The following is an 18,289-nucleotide window of genomic DNA, read 5'->3' on the forward strand; positions in this document are numbered from 1 at the left end:
AGGGCACCCGCCTCCCCGCCCCACCCCCCCCCCCCCTCAAGTTTCCTCTAAATGTTGAAAAATATCTCCCTGCAACCAGGTAGAATTAAGCATTTAAGTTGGAACTGCAGCCTCTTGCTATGACTATGTACATTTTATACAGTTGGAGCTGGGTACCTCCTGACCTGTATATTCACAGGTTTGAGAACATGTAGGCCCATGTTTGAGAACATGTTGCAGGGTGTGCAGGCAGCTATACAAGATGAATGCCTAGCAATTTTTCTTTTCTTACTGGAGTATATCTTTCATTCTATTAGTGGCTTTTTATCATTTTTTTAAGAACAGTGTTAAATATCCATAACATATCCATATTTCAATTTAATAAACATGTTGGAACTGGGTATACAATGATTTGTGGCCTTCTAAGATATTAGGGCTCTTCCAGAGGGCTGATACAGCTTGTTTCCTGATGTCTGGGAGGCTCCATCCATCACAATGATGAATTGAGCTGTCTTGGACATATAGCACACCTGCTGGACTCACCTTACGAATCAAACACATGCTTGTAATAACCCATGTATTATTTAATTTTATTATGACAAATCATATGCTTTTTTTCTAGGTAGGGATGCTCTATAAAAATAACAGGACATGATCGTGGACCCTTTGTGCTGATATAGCAGTGTTGCTTCATTTGAAAACTTTCCTCTTTGGAGATCAGCCCATGTCATTTCCACTTTACAAATAACAAGGCAACTTTGAACTTCAAATACATCTCTAAAAAGAAGGCATCAGGATGATTGCAACAACTCCATCCTTTGATTAATAATCGCTTATTTTTCTGCACAGACCTCGGGTCCAGTTTTCCGTAGTAGAGAGATCATACATGTATACATACATTTCTCTGAGCTGCATCCTTGCACATAAATGTGAGAGACAGCGACTTCACAAGCATGAAACAGGATGTTCCACTGCATCAATGTCAACACAGAACATTGACAAATGCAGCATTCAAAGCCATGGCCCCATTTTGTCAAAAAGTCACAAAGGTCTATTGGACAGCAATGCTGAATCATATGGTTATAACACTGTCCTTTCATTTGTTGTGCAAGGTACCTTTTACTGTGGCCTATATTGCAATGATGCGAAGAAAACATGCATATCATAAAGTTGTGGAGAATAAAGTGTTATTGTGTAAATCACTGAGCATGCATTACATTATTTCCGTCAATCTTTGTACTTAAGAGGCTTGCTTATGCCTGTTATGACTGCAAGAAAATGATGTACTGTAGGGCTGCAACAACTAATCGACATAATCGATTATAATCGATTGAAAAAGTTGTCAACTTTTTCAATAATCGATTAATCGAATTCCGATCAGTTGGCCCTGTTCACAGCTCCACACGCTGTCCCCACCTCACGCCCGCCACTGCCAGACCCGCTCGCATCCACGCGCCGCACCTCCTCCCCGCCTCACATTTCCTGCCCATCCACGATCGGCAAGGCACGCGGGGAGATGTAGTAAGGAGGAGCAGGGGTGGGGGGATGACAGCCGCTGATAGACCCGATCTCAGAAGCAAGTTGCTGGAAGACTGCTCAGGTAAGCCTGCACTTTCCCACACATGGTGCTCTATAATGTATTGCTGGGATTTGTTGTATTCCTCTATAGCTGGCGGTATTCTGCATTGCGCTGTATAGAGGACTACAAGTCCCAGCAATAATACATTATACAGCGCAATGCAGAATGCCGCCAGCTATTATGTACTATTGCTGGGATTTGTTGTATTCCTCTATAGCTGGCGGTATTCTGCATTGCGCTGTATAGAGGACTACAAGTCCCAGCAATAATACATTATACAGCGCAATGCAGAATACCGCCAGCTATAGAGGAATACAACAAATCCCAGCAATAGTACATTATACAGCGCAATGCAACTAACTAATCGATTTTGAAAATAATCGTTAGCTGCAGCTCTAATGTACTGTATATTTGTCCAACTATTGCCGCTTGTGTTGGCAGAAAGCATAACATGTGTTCAAGACACTTGAATGGAAGCTATCATGTAGCCATGTTACATACTCAGATAGTGTTATTAAGATAAGAATATATAAGAAAGGAGATAGCAAATATTGCAAGGTGATTTACAGGATTAAAAAGGCATAAGCTTACCATAGTCGTTTCCTGGATTGATCCAAAGCTGTTAATAAATATGTTGACTACAACATCAACTGGAATACCTAAAGAACAAATACAGGAAATGAGAAAAAATGAATTAGACTTAACACAGAACATATTGCAACGGGCTAGTTCATCAACGACTAAAAATTGTTATAATATGTGACACTTTATTTTACAGAGAGGGAGAGAAATAGAAAGGGTCACAGTGTGTATGTGTGACCAGCTACACTATAACAGTCCATTTTTCTGCTTTATTGCTGCTGTATATTTCCAATTTCTTATTTACTTGTTTTTCTCCCTTTGCAGTGTTCCATTCTGTATCACATTATAACAGAACGGTCATACACCAGTGGAGCCTGTATCAGTAAAACTGGCCATAAACTGTATAATACTACCCCAAACATACATCCAGATATGATGCTATGGCAAGATTGTGTCATTTAGGGGTACCACTAGGACGCAATAATGAGTCAATACAATGTTAAAGCTATTTTCGGACACAGAGATTTTCCAACCTAGGAAAAGCTTGTGCAACTTGGCTGGTCTTTCCTTTTATATAGTGAGGAGGCATTAACTGCTCATACACTGGTTTGAATCATCAGGAAAGTAGCACAGGATAAAAGCAACTATTCATATTACTATAGCAACCTATCTTCCTATTCTTTCTACAATCCATATTATCATGTATTGCAGCGTGCTGCATTACTGTGGCCCATTCATTTAGAAGGTTCCCACCGTAGGGGAAATCACTCCGGCTTTATTATTATTTTAATGCAATACACTACAACTCAACACAGTGTGCTCGATGGATTAGCTTGTGTTGTGGTAATGTGCATTTTTCAGTGCTACATGGTTGTGTGAAAGGGCCCTTAAGGACAAACCAGCTTGTCTATGGCTAGCCTAATTAAACAACCTGCCATATAGAACATTAATGGACACATTTAAAGGGGAAGTAAGGCTTTCAAAACGGAAATTACCAATCAGCAGACATTCTATGGCAGAAAAGACTAAGCCTCTTCTGCTAAGAAAGTTTCTTTCTACCTGTCAGCAATTTGTTTTTCTGTATGCTATGTTGCGCATGCCCAGTTCAGCGCACAGACCCGGCATGCCAAGATAAAGTAACTCCATGGGCATGCACAGGGATTACGACATTGGGGCCTGGCAAATCAAGCAGTCGAACACTGGAAACCCAGAAGACCGGGGAGAAGATGGAAGCAGCGTAGAGAGAGGAGCGCTGCGTTGGAGGGAGTTGCTTTGGAAGGTAAGTCTGCCATAATATGCTGTACATATTTTTTTTGCATATAGTTGAAGTAGAAACCTTTGTGCTGTGTATACTCTGTGAATCAGAAGTTGTATTAATATTGTTTATAGATAGACAGAAGAGGACTTAATTTTGTAGGCAAGCATCAAGGTACAGTGATAGAACAAAGCATACTGCGTTAACTGCCTATGCAATTTTTACAATTTAGCTATAAGCCTAGTGATTTGGCAACAACTTTTTGTTACTTATGATAAACATGCTGTTAGAAGACAAACTAGACTTTCATTTGGCCGCATTGTTTTCCCAAAAATATTTTATTTTCTATAATTTCTACAGAAAAATAAAAACATTAACAAATGTAAGGGAGGAGACTTGGGGCTGAGTGATCAGTGGTCCGTGATCGCTCAGCTCTTCGTATATAAAGTTGGTATGTGACAGTATGTGTACTATAAGTTATGAGAAGAGTATATTTTACTCTCCTAATACTTCTCCTTTAATGTTATGCTTTATAAACAGCACAGCCTCTCTAGGTTACATGTATGACCTGTACCATTTTTCAAAATACAGTGGAAAAATTTAAGAACAAATGTACCGACATAAATCGATAATCGATTATTGAAAAAGTTGTCAACTTTTTAATTCATCGATTAATCGGCTTCCAATTGGTTGGCCCTGTTCACGGGTCTATACACGCTGCACGCCACACCTCCTCCCCACCTCACGCTTGCCGCTGCCAGACTTGCTCGGCCGCATCCACGCTCCACACGCCGCACCTCCTCCCCGCCTCACGCTCAGCACCCGCCCACATCCACGATCGGCACAGGGAGAAGTAAGGAGGAGCAGGTGTGGGTGGATGACAGCCGCTGATAGACAGGACTGATCTCAGAAACAAGTTGCTGGAAGACTGCTCAGGTAAGCCTGCACTTTCCCACACATGGTGCTCTATAATGTATTGCTGGGATAGTGGGATTCGTATTCCTCTATAGCTGATGGTACATTCTTCTGTACTGTATATTATACAGAGCAATATACCATCAGCTATAGAGGAATACAAATCCCAGCAATACATTATACACTGTATGTATAATGTATTGCTGGGATTTGTTGTATTCCTATATAGCTTGTGGTATTCTGCATTGCGCTGTATAGAGGACTACAAATCAAGGAATAGTACATTATACAGCGCAATGCGGAATACCACCAGCTATAGAGTACAAATCCCAGCAATAGTACATTATACAGTGGTGCAATGCCGAATACCACTAGCTACAGAGGACTACAAAACCCAGCAATAGTACATTATACAGCGCAATGCAGAATACCGCCAGCTATAATGTACTATTGCTGGGATTTGTTGTATTCCTTTAAGCTGGTGGTATTCTGCATTGTGCTGCATAATGTACTATTGCTGGGTTTTGTAGTCTTCTATAGTCGATGCCATTCTTCATCATTGCTGTATAATTTTACACTTTTCATTTCACTATATTGCACACCACACTTTTTTTTTCTTTTTTACTTCCACCGCTCCAAGCTTGCTCCTGTGATGGAGTGAAATCTCAATACAAACTAGTAGCCCCATCACTGGAGCCATTTTTTAAAATGTTTTTTTATTTTTTATCCGATTTACCGATTAATCGAACTTAATAATATGCTAACTAATCGATTTTGAAAATCTCCTTATAATGTTTATATATTTTTTTTTTATAAATGGTTATAGGGTTATGCTAATGGTTATTGTAGCATGCATGCTTCTTTAGATGCAAATTCTTAATCTTCCCGTCCATTTTTCACAGGTTACATATGCTTTCCCCTAATCAGAGTGTGAGGTTTCTAAGAGAGAAAGAGGAATGTGGTAAATTATACAGAGCAAGAGTCTCTGCCAGCGTTCTTGATGTTTGCTGCGTGGGCTGCAATTCCACTGACAGTGTTCTAGTACAGAAGTGGTTGCCATGGCAACCGGCTTTAGCACTACAGTATAATAATTACATTTTCAAAATCATACACTTTTCGGTATTTGCGCTAGTCCTTTCTATAGCCCTGCAGTTCCTCCTGTTTTATACATCTCTGCGATTTGCTTTGAATGCTTGAAAACTGTCCAGAAAGATTTACTCAGTAATTTTGTAGGCAAGCAAAAATGCTTCAACAGACAAAACTTGAAGAAAAAAAATAATGTAAATAAGATTTATATACACTGCAGACCCTCAGCTGAAAATTCATACATTGCAGACATGTCAAGTCATTTGCGCTTTGTATCCCCTCAACCGGTTATCTTATTCAAATGGATGACCTCCAGGAATAACAGTGACCCCTTTTAAGGTGCCCATACACTGCTCGATTCTCGTACGAGAATCGCGGGAAATCCTGCGATCGTACGAGAATCGAGCAGTGTGAACGAAGACGTGTGACTGTTTCTACTGTACGGTCGCACATCTTTTGTCAAACCAGCATGCTCAAAAACCCGCCGAGAATCATACGATTGTCGGCGGATTTCTAGCCTGCTCGTTCGACAGCTGCGGAACGGGCCAGTGTGCGGACCACTACTAGTGGTGTTTTATTACTATCAACTGACAACGATAATGTCCTTAATGTGACTAGACATTTTACTGTGGATTAAAACAGAAGCTTCCGAACACTGACCAATTAGTGGGTATCGATAAGGATAGGATCAGTAGCATTTACCTGCGGTATTAGTTCAAGCAATAAGAATTTATGTATTAGTAACACATTTTTTTAAACTATTAAGAGAAAAAAGGAAGATTTTTTTGTTATTATAAAAAATATATATTCAAATATGATGTAGTATAAGGCTAATTATAATTAAACCAAAAAAAACTGAACTAGTGCTCTCTTCCCCCAGCCTAAATGTTCCTGGCCCACCCTTTACATTCATTGGATTTCAGTTATTTCAGTCATTGAGGCTCAGCATTACATGTGGGCAGTATGTATGGCACTCTACACGCATATACAGCCTGCTCAGGATCTCCCCCTCCTCATTGCCCAATTCAAAAAGAAGCACAGGGACCCAGTGATTACATCACTTGGTCTAAATAAAAGGTTTGTAATAAAAATGCAAAGGTTGTATTTAAAATTTTCATTAGCATGTTTATTGTGCGTGTTTGGGAAGGAGGGGGAAAGGGGAGTTGGGGGTCTGGGAAAGCAAAATATAACCAGAGTAAAAACGTATGCGTTGGAGCATTCTAATTTTGACCGTTGAGTTTAGTACAGACTTACCTTCTCATCCTAAAAAGTGCCCTTTCCGGTTTACCTCTGTGCCACTGCACTGAGAAATGTATGAGGGTTTATGACTCTCACCTACACTTTTAAAGACTAAAACAAAAGCACTAATATGCCTGCGTTCCGTGTGTGGGTGATCGCATTGCGGGCATGGCTGTGGTGCCATTGACTTCAATGCACCGCCACGCCCCTTCCGCCCCTGAACGCAGGGAGCCGGGTCAGCTTGCCTTCCAGTGCTTTACAGAGGCCGAACGCACTGGAACGGGGAGTTTGTGGTGTGAACCGGCCCTTAGGGTGGTTCCACAGTATGGAAGAGAAACAGAGCCATCCTTTGACAGCAGAATTGTCAGCCTACGAAGAGGGTGGTGTTAGATGGACTTGCACATTTAGATGGGCTTGGCTAACTTATTTAATCCAAACTTCAGCTATTACTTTTTAAGCAGTTACAGGTTTTTTTTTTTTCCTTTGGGTTAAAGGTTTTATAGAAATGAATAAGGGCTAACCATTGTAAGCACCACTGTAAAAAGGTGCCCATACACTGTACGATTATCGTACGAGAATCGCAAAGTGTATGGAAGGCGTGCGACCGCTTCTACTGTACGGTCGCACGTCTTCCGTCGAACAAGCAGGCTTGAAAACCCGCCGAGAATCATATGATTCTCGGCGCATGGGTGGCCGGCTAGTTCGACAACTGCCAAACGGGCCGGTGTGCGCACGCGCACACTGCCCGTTTGCAGAAACCGCAAGCCCGCCCCTCATTGCAGTCATGGCAAGCCCGCCCCTCAGGCGGATCACAAGTACAATCTGCCTGTCCAAGATGGGCAGATCGTATGAGCTTTTAATTAGCTTACAACCATTGCAAGACAAAAGTCTTGCGATGGTTCTAAGGTGTATGGGCACCTTTAGTCTGGGTTGTCTCAACCCTCTATCTCCTACTTTTGCTGGACAGCTTTGTTTGTTAAAGAAAGTGGAAAAATAACAGATTACTAGCCAGATCACTAGGTGAAAATAAATGAAAAAAGGCTAAAAAAGAAAACTAATGCAGACACCACATTTAAGAATTGGTAAGCTGCAATATATTACATTTTTGTGTTTGGGTTTAGATATGCTTTAACCAGTTGCTGTCCGCCCGTTGTAAAAAAAACAGACAGATGGCACTGCTGCATTTTTTTTCTGCGGGCGCGCACGGGCAGGAAAGACCCGTGCAATGCAAACACCCGTTACCGGGTGTTTCATAAGTTAAAGTTGGCAAGGAGCCATACATAAGTCCTAGCCTGAATCCAAGTCCAGCAGCTATTGTTTTGTACCTAGAATGTACAGCAATAATGTTCACTTTGTCACAGTATAGCTATGTGGTAAATTTAAAGTAAGAACATTAAATCCCCTTTAATTCATTTCACCTGTACACAATTAAATTGTTTCATCTAATAACAGGCAAACACAATTAGATTGCATCTGTACACCTGCAGTACATTTCTCAAGCCTAGAGCTCTACAAAAGTGACAGCTATCACAGCTTGCTTTTATCAGGTCAGTAACCATTTACCACAGAGCATCTGTCACCTTCAACTTTTCAATATACTAGAAAATGCAATTAAAACCTCACCTATGCTAAGTGTTCTGTTTTCGGTGGCAAGAGTGTTTGGGGAAATGGTCGTTTGTTTACCATCTACTTCATCAATATGTAAATGTGTCAGATTGTTATAGCTGACTCCTGCAGGGAGGCCTCCTGGGTTAACACACCATTTGGACAAGTGGCAGGAGTCCTCTGTTCTTCTATAACTCCAGACAGAATTATTTTCTTTTGGTTTAGACCAGGGGCGTAACCAGAGTTCTGGGCGCCCGGGGCAGAAATTTAGCTCTGCTGCACTGTGATAGGCGGCCGAGCGGTGTGGGAGGAAAGACACCGGCCGCTCACAGCGCTCGTCATTTTCTCTCTGATTCCTTTCATCCCCGCTGGGCACTGCTCTGCGTCCCAGCGGGGATGAAAGGAATCACGGCCGCGCCGACAAAACGGCAGGAAAATTTCACTTTCGGCATTTAGCCGAAAGTGCCATTTTCGGCCGGCGCCCCCCCTTCACTTTTCGCCCGGGGCCCGCGCCCCTGCTGCCCCCCCCGGTTGTTATGCCACTGGTTTAGAGTAAGGGTGGACAGATTAAACATAGAGTAGGGGTGGCTTTATGTGACCCCACTGGGGAGATTTTCCATTACTTTTATATCACTATGAAACTAGAATAAGAAATTGAGACTGGAGTTATCAAAGAAGAAGACAGAGACACCAATTAAAACTTGACACAGGTAACCTTTCCTCATCATGTTATTAAAAAATAGTGTTTTTGTTGTAGTCTGTCCTTATTGGAGAAGTATGTCATCATTTCCTGTCCCTATAAAACTCATCACACAAGTTACGACCTGATAGTAAAATCTCCTTAAGATCTACCAACAGCTATGCAGTGAAGTGCAGCCGATGTACGGCTGATTTCAGCCAGAAGCGAATAGCCGAACGTAGTTCGGCTCACTTCATTTCGGCTGGGTTATTCACTCAGTTGTCTTTGGCAGCTGTGTGAATAACCCCCTTAGTGTGTCTATTGAGGAATCCCGCTGTTTGCATTCTATTTTGACAGCAGATTGGCTGTCGGCTTCCATCGTGCAAACATTTTCCAGGCATCTCCTTCGATCAATTGATCGAGGGATGCTGACTGAAAGGCTGCCAACAGTGGCACACACTGTGCGAATTTCAGCCGGTTCCTCAAAAACCAGCTGAAGTTCGCACAGTGTATGGGTACCTTTAGAGTCAAGCATAGGGGCCTAGTACTAGAGTCAAGTAGGAATGTCCCGATACCACTTTTTCAAGACCAAGTACTTCCCCTCATGTACTTGCCAATACCAATTACCGATACATACTAATGATTTTAGGCCAATTTCCAATACAGACTAATGATTGTAGGCCAATTTCTTTATGGATTATGACGAACTTTAATTTAAGACTGTTTTAGAACAATAAAACATTTGTATTTGCTTTCACACAGCTGTAGTGAAACTACAAATCCGATCATGCATCTGCCTCTGGGGTCATTTAACCTATTCATGTTAGCAGTGGAGAATTGTAACTCTATTGCTGCAGTGTACTGGAAGTGTGTACTGTGGATCATTTAACCTAGTACACACTTTCAGTACACTGCAGTTATAGAGTTACAATTCTGCCCTGCTAACATGAATAGGTTAAATAAATGATCCATAGTACAAACTACATATACAGTACACACTTCCAGTACACTGCAGCAATAGATTTATAATTCTCGCTTGCTAACATGAATAGGTTAAATCACAAGTTGTTGTTTCTGGAACCCGACATCTTCTCAACTTCAATATTTAATGTTGGCTTTTGACTTGGTCATTTGACTCCGATTCTTGTGTTGGACACTTCATGTTTGACTTCTACATTTGACTCCAACAGCTGACTCTTGACTCTGAAACTTTTATCTGACTTTGAACGCTGACTCTGGCACTTGACTCTTAAAGCCTAACTCTTACACCAGATTCTTATACCCCAACTCTGATGTATTTGCATCATACCTATCATCATACTTCATTTTAATAGCTGAGTCTAAAGCCTGATCCTTACGTTTAAGGCTGTTGACCACCGATGGCTGAATTTTTTTTTAGAAGATCCAAGAAAGACAAATAATGACTAACATATTTGATTGAGGATTTACTGACATCTAGAGTAAGACTTTAAAGAGAGAGATTAAAGGTGTGGATGAGAAGTGAGGAGCATGACATGACGTGTTGTAAAATGCAATAATAATGCACAAATTGAGTTGCAATAAAAAAATGTATTTAGATAACATTGCATAATAAGCGTGAAGTATAAACATAAATATATTATTAAAATATATCAACAAACCTTTAAAATTTGGTCTGATCCTTGGGTCATAGCTGACCAAAAGTCTGTTTAATGTGTTGCTAGTAGAATTAGGTGGAACTCTTGCAAGATCTTCTGCAGACAGCTGGCTACAAAATAAAAAAGTAATACAATTCTGGTTAGAAATACATTTTTTTATAACATATAATAATGTTTATTTACAAAGTAAATCTGTACAGTGTATTGTTACAGTATGTCACATAATTAAAAGTATATCTAAAGCAAAAATGTAAAAAGTCGAATGCTGTACATTTTGCTACTGCTGGTTCACAGGAAGACAGTTATAGACAAAGAGTTGTTTGCTACAAGTAAAATTTACTTGTTTTTTTTAGGGGTGCTCTGTAATGCTACAAAAAGCCAAGTCAGATTGTGCCGCTGTCTCCAACTGCCTTCTAAAATCTGTGGCTGGTTTAACATTCAGGGCTTTTGTATTTGGTCTAACCTATTTCTATGGAAATAACATTCCTTTAAGCTGCATTCATAGATAGCATTTGCGGCTCCCACGCGTGAAGAAAACGCTAGTGTTTTTAAATCCGCGGAGATGCCGCTCGTTTGCGGCTAACGGCCGCGAACGTGCGGAGTTCGCCGGATGATCACGCTTGCACTATTTCGGGGGCCGCTGGGTTTCGTGCCGCGCAATCCATGCAATGGTGTGAACGATGCACATTGAATTGCATTGTTTTTTGTGTTTAGAGCGGCTCCACACATATCCGTACAGCCGAATACGCGTGGAGAGCCGCTCAGGCGTGAATGGAGCCTTAAACTTTAAATGTACAGAATAAAAAGTGGACTGCAGAGGCCCCCTATTTGGGTAATTTTTTCGTTAGCTCAACTATTTGGGCAACCACATATACAAATACCCACATTGTGATTGCATATATAATATGGAATCACAGGGAGAACATCTTGAGGACACAACTTACAGCTGTGCATTCAACAAACATGAAATTGATTCCATACTATTCCCTGCTAACTCTGTTTCAGCAACTGATCTCTTCAGAGACCTAAAGAAATTAAAGAAAAAACATGTGGACTTGGGAGTTACACGGATTTACTCTTTCAGAATACTATAGAGCTAAAAAAATCCCTAGAGGATTCCGGATACGAAACCAACCCACTATAGGAAGACAGAGCAGAGAATTTTGTGATAGGTGGTGTGCAATCTCTACACAAAACTTGTTTAATTACATGCTCCTTGTAATTGAGGAAATTAAAACACAATTGTGCCAAATTAACAAAGACACCCTGTTAAATGAAACAAAGATCCGCAACAAAATGGCTGATGATGGTGCATTTAATACTGGAATGGAAAGGATCAATTCTGAAATACGTATCTACGCTGATAAAATTCGTGCTGCAAAACGTGAAAAATTGAAACAAGTATGCCAGGACTACCAGGATGGTAGAGTATATCCCTGGCTAACTGGGAACTCTTTCCAACGACGACGCAGAGGCGGTGCCTTCTTACGTGGGGGAATAAGACAACGCTTCAACAAAGTGAATACTAGCTCCAGGGAGAGCGAACGACCCACGGAAAATCCATCGACAGTGATGCAACCACTACAAAAATGCAGGACACTGCTACTACAGCCGGATCAGCCCCTTCATCCACTCCTTTTTTAGGAAAGACCGGAAAAAACGCACAAGAAGAAGCAGGAAGAAGAAGAAACTCGGGACCATCTATCAACACCAGGCAACAACGATTCAAAAATGCCCGATAATTAATCATCCAGAACCATCTCTGGTATTGAAAACCATGTCCTCAGTAAGGGCTTTTCATTCTGTCCATCTCCGGCTTTCAATGACTTCCAGTTTGAGATTGATACCTTCAAGCTGGAACGATCATTGAAACTAAAACAACACTTCAGTCATCAATCCTGCACCAAATGCATAGATTCATCTACCTATAAATTTAAGAACAAAAGCTCCTTCATACCAACTGGACAATTTGCATCGATTGAAACCTATATCAAAACTATCAGATTTGACACCCGTAAGATTACGGATCGGAGAAGAATGTATCATCACTCAAATCATTCTAATTTAACAAAGACAGAATTAAATGCCCTTAAATCTTTACAGAAGGATGATTCCATCATTATAAAACCCGCTGACAAAGGGGGAGCCACCATCATAATGGATTATGTCAATTATAAAACAAGTCTGCATAATCTCCTATCTGATTCATCCACATACCTCCGAATCACCTACGATCCTTTAAATTCAATCCTCAAGAAATTGTCATCACTGACCTACTTGGCTTTAGATCAGAGATAGATATCTGAGGATGTTGCGGAGTGGCTTTATAATCTATATGCCCGTACACCAGTGATATATGGCCTACCCAAGATCCACAAGGGATATGATCCACTTACTTTCAGGCCTATTGTGGCCGGGACTAACTCAGTACTACAACCACTGGCTATGTTGTTGGATCACCTTTTACAACCTACGGTAAAAACTCTCCACTCATATACCCGTGACACGAACAATTTCATCAGGAAATTAAGAGAGATTGGCAATATACAACCTGATTGGATATTATTAACTATAGATATATCTAGTCTATACACTAATATCCCTACAAACGGGGGACTGGAGGCAGTGGAATATTTTCCAATCAATAGAGAAGTCACATCACCACCAACAGCCTTTATCCTTGAGGGGCTAAGGATGGTACTTGAAAACAACTATTTCCGATTTGAGAAACAGTACTTTCTTCAGACAAAAAGGTACTGCAATGGGGAGCTCCGTTGCCCCCTCATATGCTAATTTATTCATAGGCTACCTCGAGGAACGCTTAATTTACCCATGTGAACTGTTTGAACACGTTAAATTGTGGACGAGATATATAGATGATATCTTTGTGATTTGGTCAGGATCTAATGATGACGTACAGATCTTTGTTGAATATCTGAACACACTGGCAGAGGACATTGTTTTCAATCCAGAGATGTCACATTCCAGCATTTCGTTCCTGGATGTATTGGTAACTAATAATCAAGGTCAACTTATAACTTCATTATATACTAAGCCGAATGATCGCAATACGTTGCTTTCCTATAGCAGTGCGCACCCCGATGCTCTGAGAGACTCATTGCCTATCTCCCAGTTCATCCGGGTTATGCGCATTTGCTCGGACGCCACTGATTGTGAGATACAATTGAAAAAGATGTTTGATAAATTTTGTGATAGAGGTTATCGTGAACATGTACTTGAACACACACTCCAAGTAGCTAGGGACAGGTTTAGCACTCCTAAACCCCAGGAGACACGTCGTAATGATACATTATTTGTAACCAACTTCAATTCCCATTCATACCAGGTGAAACGCACGTTACATCGTAACATGAATATTCTTAGAGCTGATAGGACCCTGGCCCGTCATAAAACGAACACCGCGTGTTGTCCACTCGGGAAACAAATCTCTACGGGACTACCTAGTCTGTGCCGACCCACACTCTAAATATGGTACTGTACCATTTAAACTTTCTAGCAAACAGGGACGCTACAGATGCCATAATTGTAGCGTCTGTAACGCCCTTATTACTGGTGAAGTATTCTTTCACCCACATACGGGCAAGAAATTTCCTATCCACAGCTATTTGAACTGTGTATCGGATCACTGCGTATATATATTGAAGTGCCCTTGTTCACTGGTTTACGTGGGAAAAACTATTAATCCTTTTAAAAAACGATATCAGAAACATAAAAGTGATATCAAACTAGCAATTGAAGATATAAAACAAGGAAAAGATGTTGACCCAAATAAACCTGTGGCGATACACTTTGCACAACTAAATCACCAGATACATGAGCTGAAAGCAATGGTTATCGAACACGTACCAAGACCACACAGAGGTGGCAATAGAGATAACCTATTATTACGAAGGGAGGCTTACTGGATACATACTTTGAATACAGTGAAACCAAGAGGTCTTAATTCCCCTCTATCTTTATCATGTTATCTAGTTGAGTAGCCACTAACAAACCGTTGCACATGATGCCCATATGACCATTTAGTTGCTCTGATATGCTGAACACGTAACTATATTATATTTATTAAATTATTAAATTGTCACTTTAACTGACCAATAGTAAATGTACAGTGACCCCCTATGCTAAAAATATCCCAGTATATTCTTAAAACCCTTGCTCAGGATTCTCATATGATTACTGCTACCTAGATAAAACCCCTCAATACTCTTAATTAAATTAAATATCTCCAATAGATCAATAGCATAAGTTCTAGAGATGCCTTATGCTATGAATATATTAACCTATTTCTAAATATATTAGTTGACATCAATACACATCAATATGTGCTATTAGTATTTCAAATAATACTAATTATATGATCCTAGAGTCAATCTTTCTCATGTTATCTTTATCTGTTGTTATGCTATTCATGTCCTATGTGAGATACTGTCTGTACATATATACGTTGTTCCTTTAAGACAGTCTCCATTATGTTATGCCTTGTCCTCGTTTGCTCTTTTGTTGTTTTGTTTCTTTGTATGTTCATTGTGTTGTGTATTCACTGGCGAACATCTCTAGTCTTGTTATACTGCATGCATATGTGTTTATCCTTAAGGCTGCTGAATTCCCCAATCTGATGTGCGGTGGTATGTCTGTGTGACGCTGACACTTGTATGCTCGTTGTATGCCGGTCTCATCCGCACAGAGCTGTTACCGTGTTTCCCCGAAAATAAGACAGTGTCTTATTTTTTTTTAGGCCGGCACATGCGCAACACGGTAGAGGAGAAATTGTATCTCCCGATTGCTATAGTTACTAGTGACGCGTATTGAGCGCGCCGGTGTTCAGCGGTGCAGTGCACGTCCTCTGATGTCAAAGAGCAGTGCTGCTATGCTATATGATGATACAACATAGAGATGGTTATGACAGGCGACACACTGCCACAGCACCGATCCTGGGCATCGGATTATGGGGAATCCTCAGTAAGTGACTCCGATTTTCCATATATACATGTTTTTTCTGTACATGTTCTATATATACACATGATTTTAAATGAGACTGTGCATTTTAAATATGGCGTTTTTTCCCCGCCGTTCTGACATCACCGGGGGTGTGTTCTATTAACTAATTAACAATATGGGGTATAAATGTAGTAAGTGGATGTTATCATATTGTCACATCTTTTGCCTTGAGAAAGGGACCCTGTGTGGCCCCGAAACGTCGGCTTCTTTTGATTGTCGTGACACCATGGTCCAATAAAAAGGACTTATTTATTTTTGAATCTATTGAGTGCTGGTGACCTATTTCTTCAACTGCATGTGGAAACAAATGTTTGTCAGCATCAGAAATATGTAAAAATAAATGAAACAGTAAAATATCATGACAAGGTAGTGGAACTAAACGCTATCTCAGGAGAATAAGGATGGCGCCAAACTGGAAGCAAACTTAATTACACAGGTTTAATAGTAAGGCCTACTATTTCTATTATGTATAAACTACTCATGAAGAATTATCTTCACAGCATAACTGTGATAGGCATTCCACAGTAGTTACATTATTTACAGAAAAGACTGCAAGTAAAAGCAGTTGATTGCAAATGGATAGATAGACACATAGATAATAAAGATCCACTTTGACCCTGGTGTGAAATATAAGCCAGGGCCCTGGAGCTTGAATCATGTATCCCCCTTGACTCTCCCAGCAGCTAACCTACCCACCACATTAACTCCTGTACCTTGGCTGTTCCTGTACATCCAAACTTCATAGCCCCTTATGTGCATATAACCGCTCTCATTTGCTAGAACCCCCTCAACTATGTACAGCTTGTCCCATGTCCCTCAGGGGAAGCAGTTTAGAAGCAGTTACATTGATAGCTATGGTGATGGAGATTGATGAATAAAATCATACTGCTTGCTTCTTTTTGTAATAAACTGACAATAAGAACATTGTCCATCCTTTGGGATGTCTACATGGGAAGCTATAAATGTACTGCATTTAATTGGCTTGTGCTAGGACTGTTAGGATTAGGTTGGGGGTTCACGTTGAATATAAGTTCGACCCAAACTCAAGCCATTTGCAAATCAAGAGAACAGCAACTAATGCAATCCACTGTCTATCCTAACAAAGGGGTAAACGTTTAAAAGGAGAACTATGGAGCAACCGCTTGTACCCATAGTCCTCTTCAGGGTCACGGGAGGACATATACCGTGTCCTCCGGTGACCAAAAATGACCCGCTATATGCCGAGAGTGCAGGGCCGCGCCACAGCCGGGATGGATCCCATCAATACTGTCAAAATCCATCCTGCTGGCTGAGCTGTGCCTGCTCCCTCCCCTATGCGTTCCTCCAGTCAGCACTGGAGAAATGGAGAGGGGGGGGGGAATCCCTGCGGTGGCTGACCGCTCTCTGCAGAGAGAGGATTGGGAATTCAGCGATCGGCGGTATGTATTCGCTGACTGCCCGGTCAATAGAGCCGACCCGTGACAGCTTTTTTGTCACAGGTTGGCTTGAATTATGGGGATGAGTGTTTTTCGCTCACCCCATAATTCTCTTTTAAAGATGTCAAAGCTTGGGTAGTACATTATATGTTAATGCAATGCACATTAAAGGGAGAGGCAGCGGTTCTTCACAAGTAGCAGGTTCTGTATTAGCAGGACAAAGCAGTGCCCTGAGAGGAAGGAATATGTTTAAGCGTTGCTGGCAGTGTCCATATGACCAAAGGCATGTGGTCCAGCAAGCAAGGGAAGGGATGTTACATCTCCTTTTTGGTGCATTGGGAAGGATGCAGGATGGGGCACACCACTGGAGCTGGTAGTGTCTCCCCATGTTGTATACCTTGGTGATGGCCAGAAAAGTAAACAGCCTTTAAAAGCTGACTGTTGTCCCTCCGGTTTAAAATGCGGCCTACTAAAAATGCTTCAATACTGTTTATCAGGGGAGAACAAATATTTTTCTGGCTTTTCTCTATGAAATACATACGCTGTAATATTTTTTTTTCTTAAAAGCTGGCTGATGTCTCTCTTTCAGAATGTGGCCTAGCACAAGCGCTTATACACTACACTGCTGGTGCTTCAATACTGTTTTTCGATGAAAAGCTGCATGCTAGGTATCCTTTTCAAAATGTGTCCCACTCCAAGTTCTTCAGTACTGTCTATGGAAACTGTACAATATCTCTGCCTTAGTTCTCAGAAATTCTGCTTTTTTCTGTGATAGATATATATATATATATCACACACACATATATACATATACACACACACACACACACACACACACACACACACACACACACACACACACACCCAGATAATTATGAACACCTGACGTTTGTAGGCAAATTCGCTATAATTAGCTATAATTTTGCGCTGAAGTTGCTAGAGGGCCAGACCATTATAAATAGGGAAGCAGGTTGTTTACCACGACAGTAGAAGTGATAATTTTTCTGAAGATATGGGTAAAACACACGCGATTTAACAGCATTTGAACGTGGGATGATTGTTGGCCCTCGGAGCCATGGAGCCAGTATCAGCAAAATAGCAGAATTTGTTAAAATGTTCAAGAGCAGCTGTTGTTAAAGTGTTTAAAGACTGGACTGTCAGCCGAAAATCTGGGTCTGAACGTGCAAATTGTGGCCGTCAGCGACTAGTCAATGTTAGGGCAGAACGGAGAGTGGCAAGACTGGTACAAGACAACAGAAGGGCAACAGTGCAGTGTCAGATTCCTCGCATCACCTTTCA

The 18,289-nt window shown here is 41.0% G+C and overlaps 1 protein-coding gene across 1 annotated transcript in view; it reads right to left on the minus strand.

Annotated features, from left to right (window-relative positions):
- Window positions 1-18,289, minus strand: part of GLRB (glycine receptor beta) — a 76,697-nt gene that overhangs the window by 39,376 nt on the left and 19,032 nt on the right. The window contains exons 2-3 of the mRNA XM_018569282.1: window positions 10,560-10,666; window positions 2,150-2,217 (exon numbers count right to left, since the gene is read on the minus strand). Of these exons, the coding sequence (XP_018424784.1) occupies window positions 2,150-2,217; window positions 10,560-10,666 (175 nt within the window). The remainder of the gene's footprint in view (window positions 1-2,149; window positions 2,218-10,559; window positions 10,667-18,289) is intronic.

The sequence above is a fragment of the Nanorana parkeri genome, unplaced genomic scaffold, assembly GCF_000935625.1.
Source record: "Nanorana parkeri isolate BGI_ZX_2015 unplaced genomic scaffold, ASM93562v1 scaffold1317, whole genome shotgun sequence".
NCBI lineage: Eukaryota > Metazoa > Chordata > Amphibia > Anura > Dicroglossidae > Nanorana > Nanorana parkeri.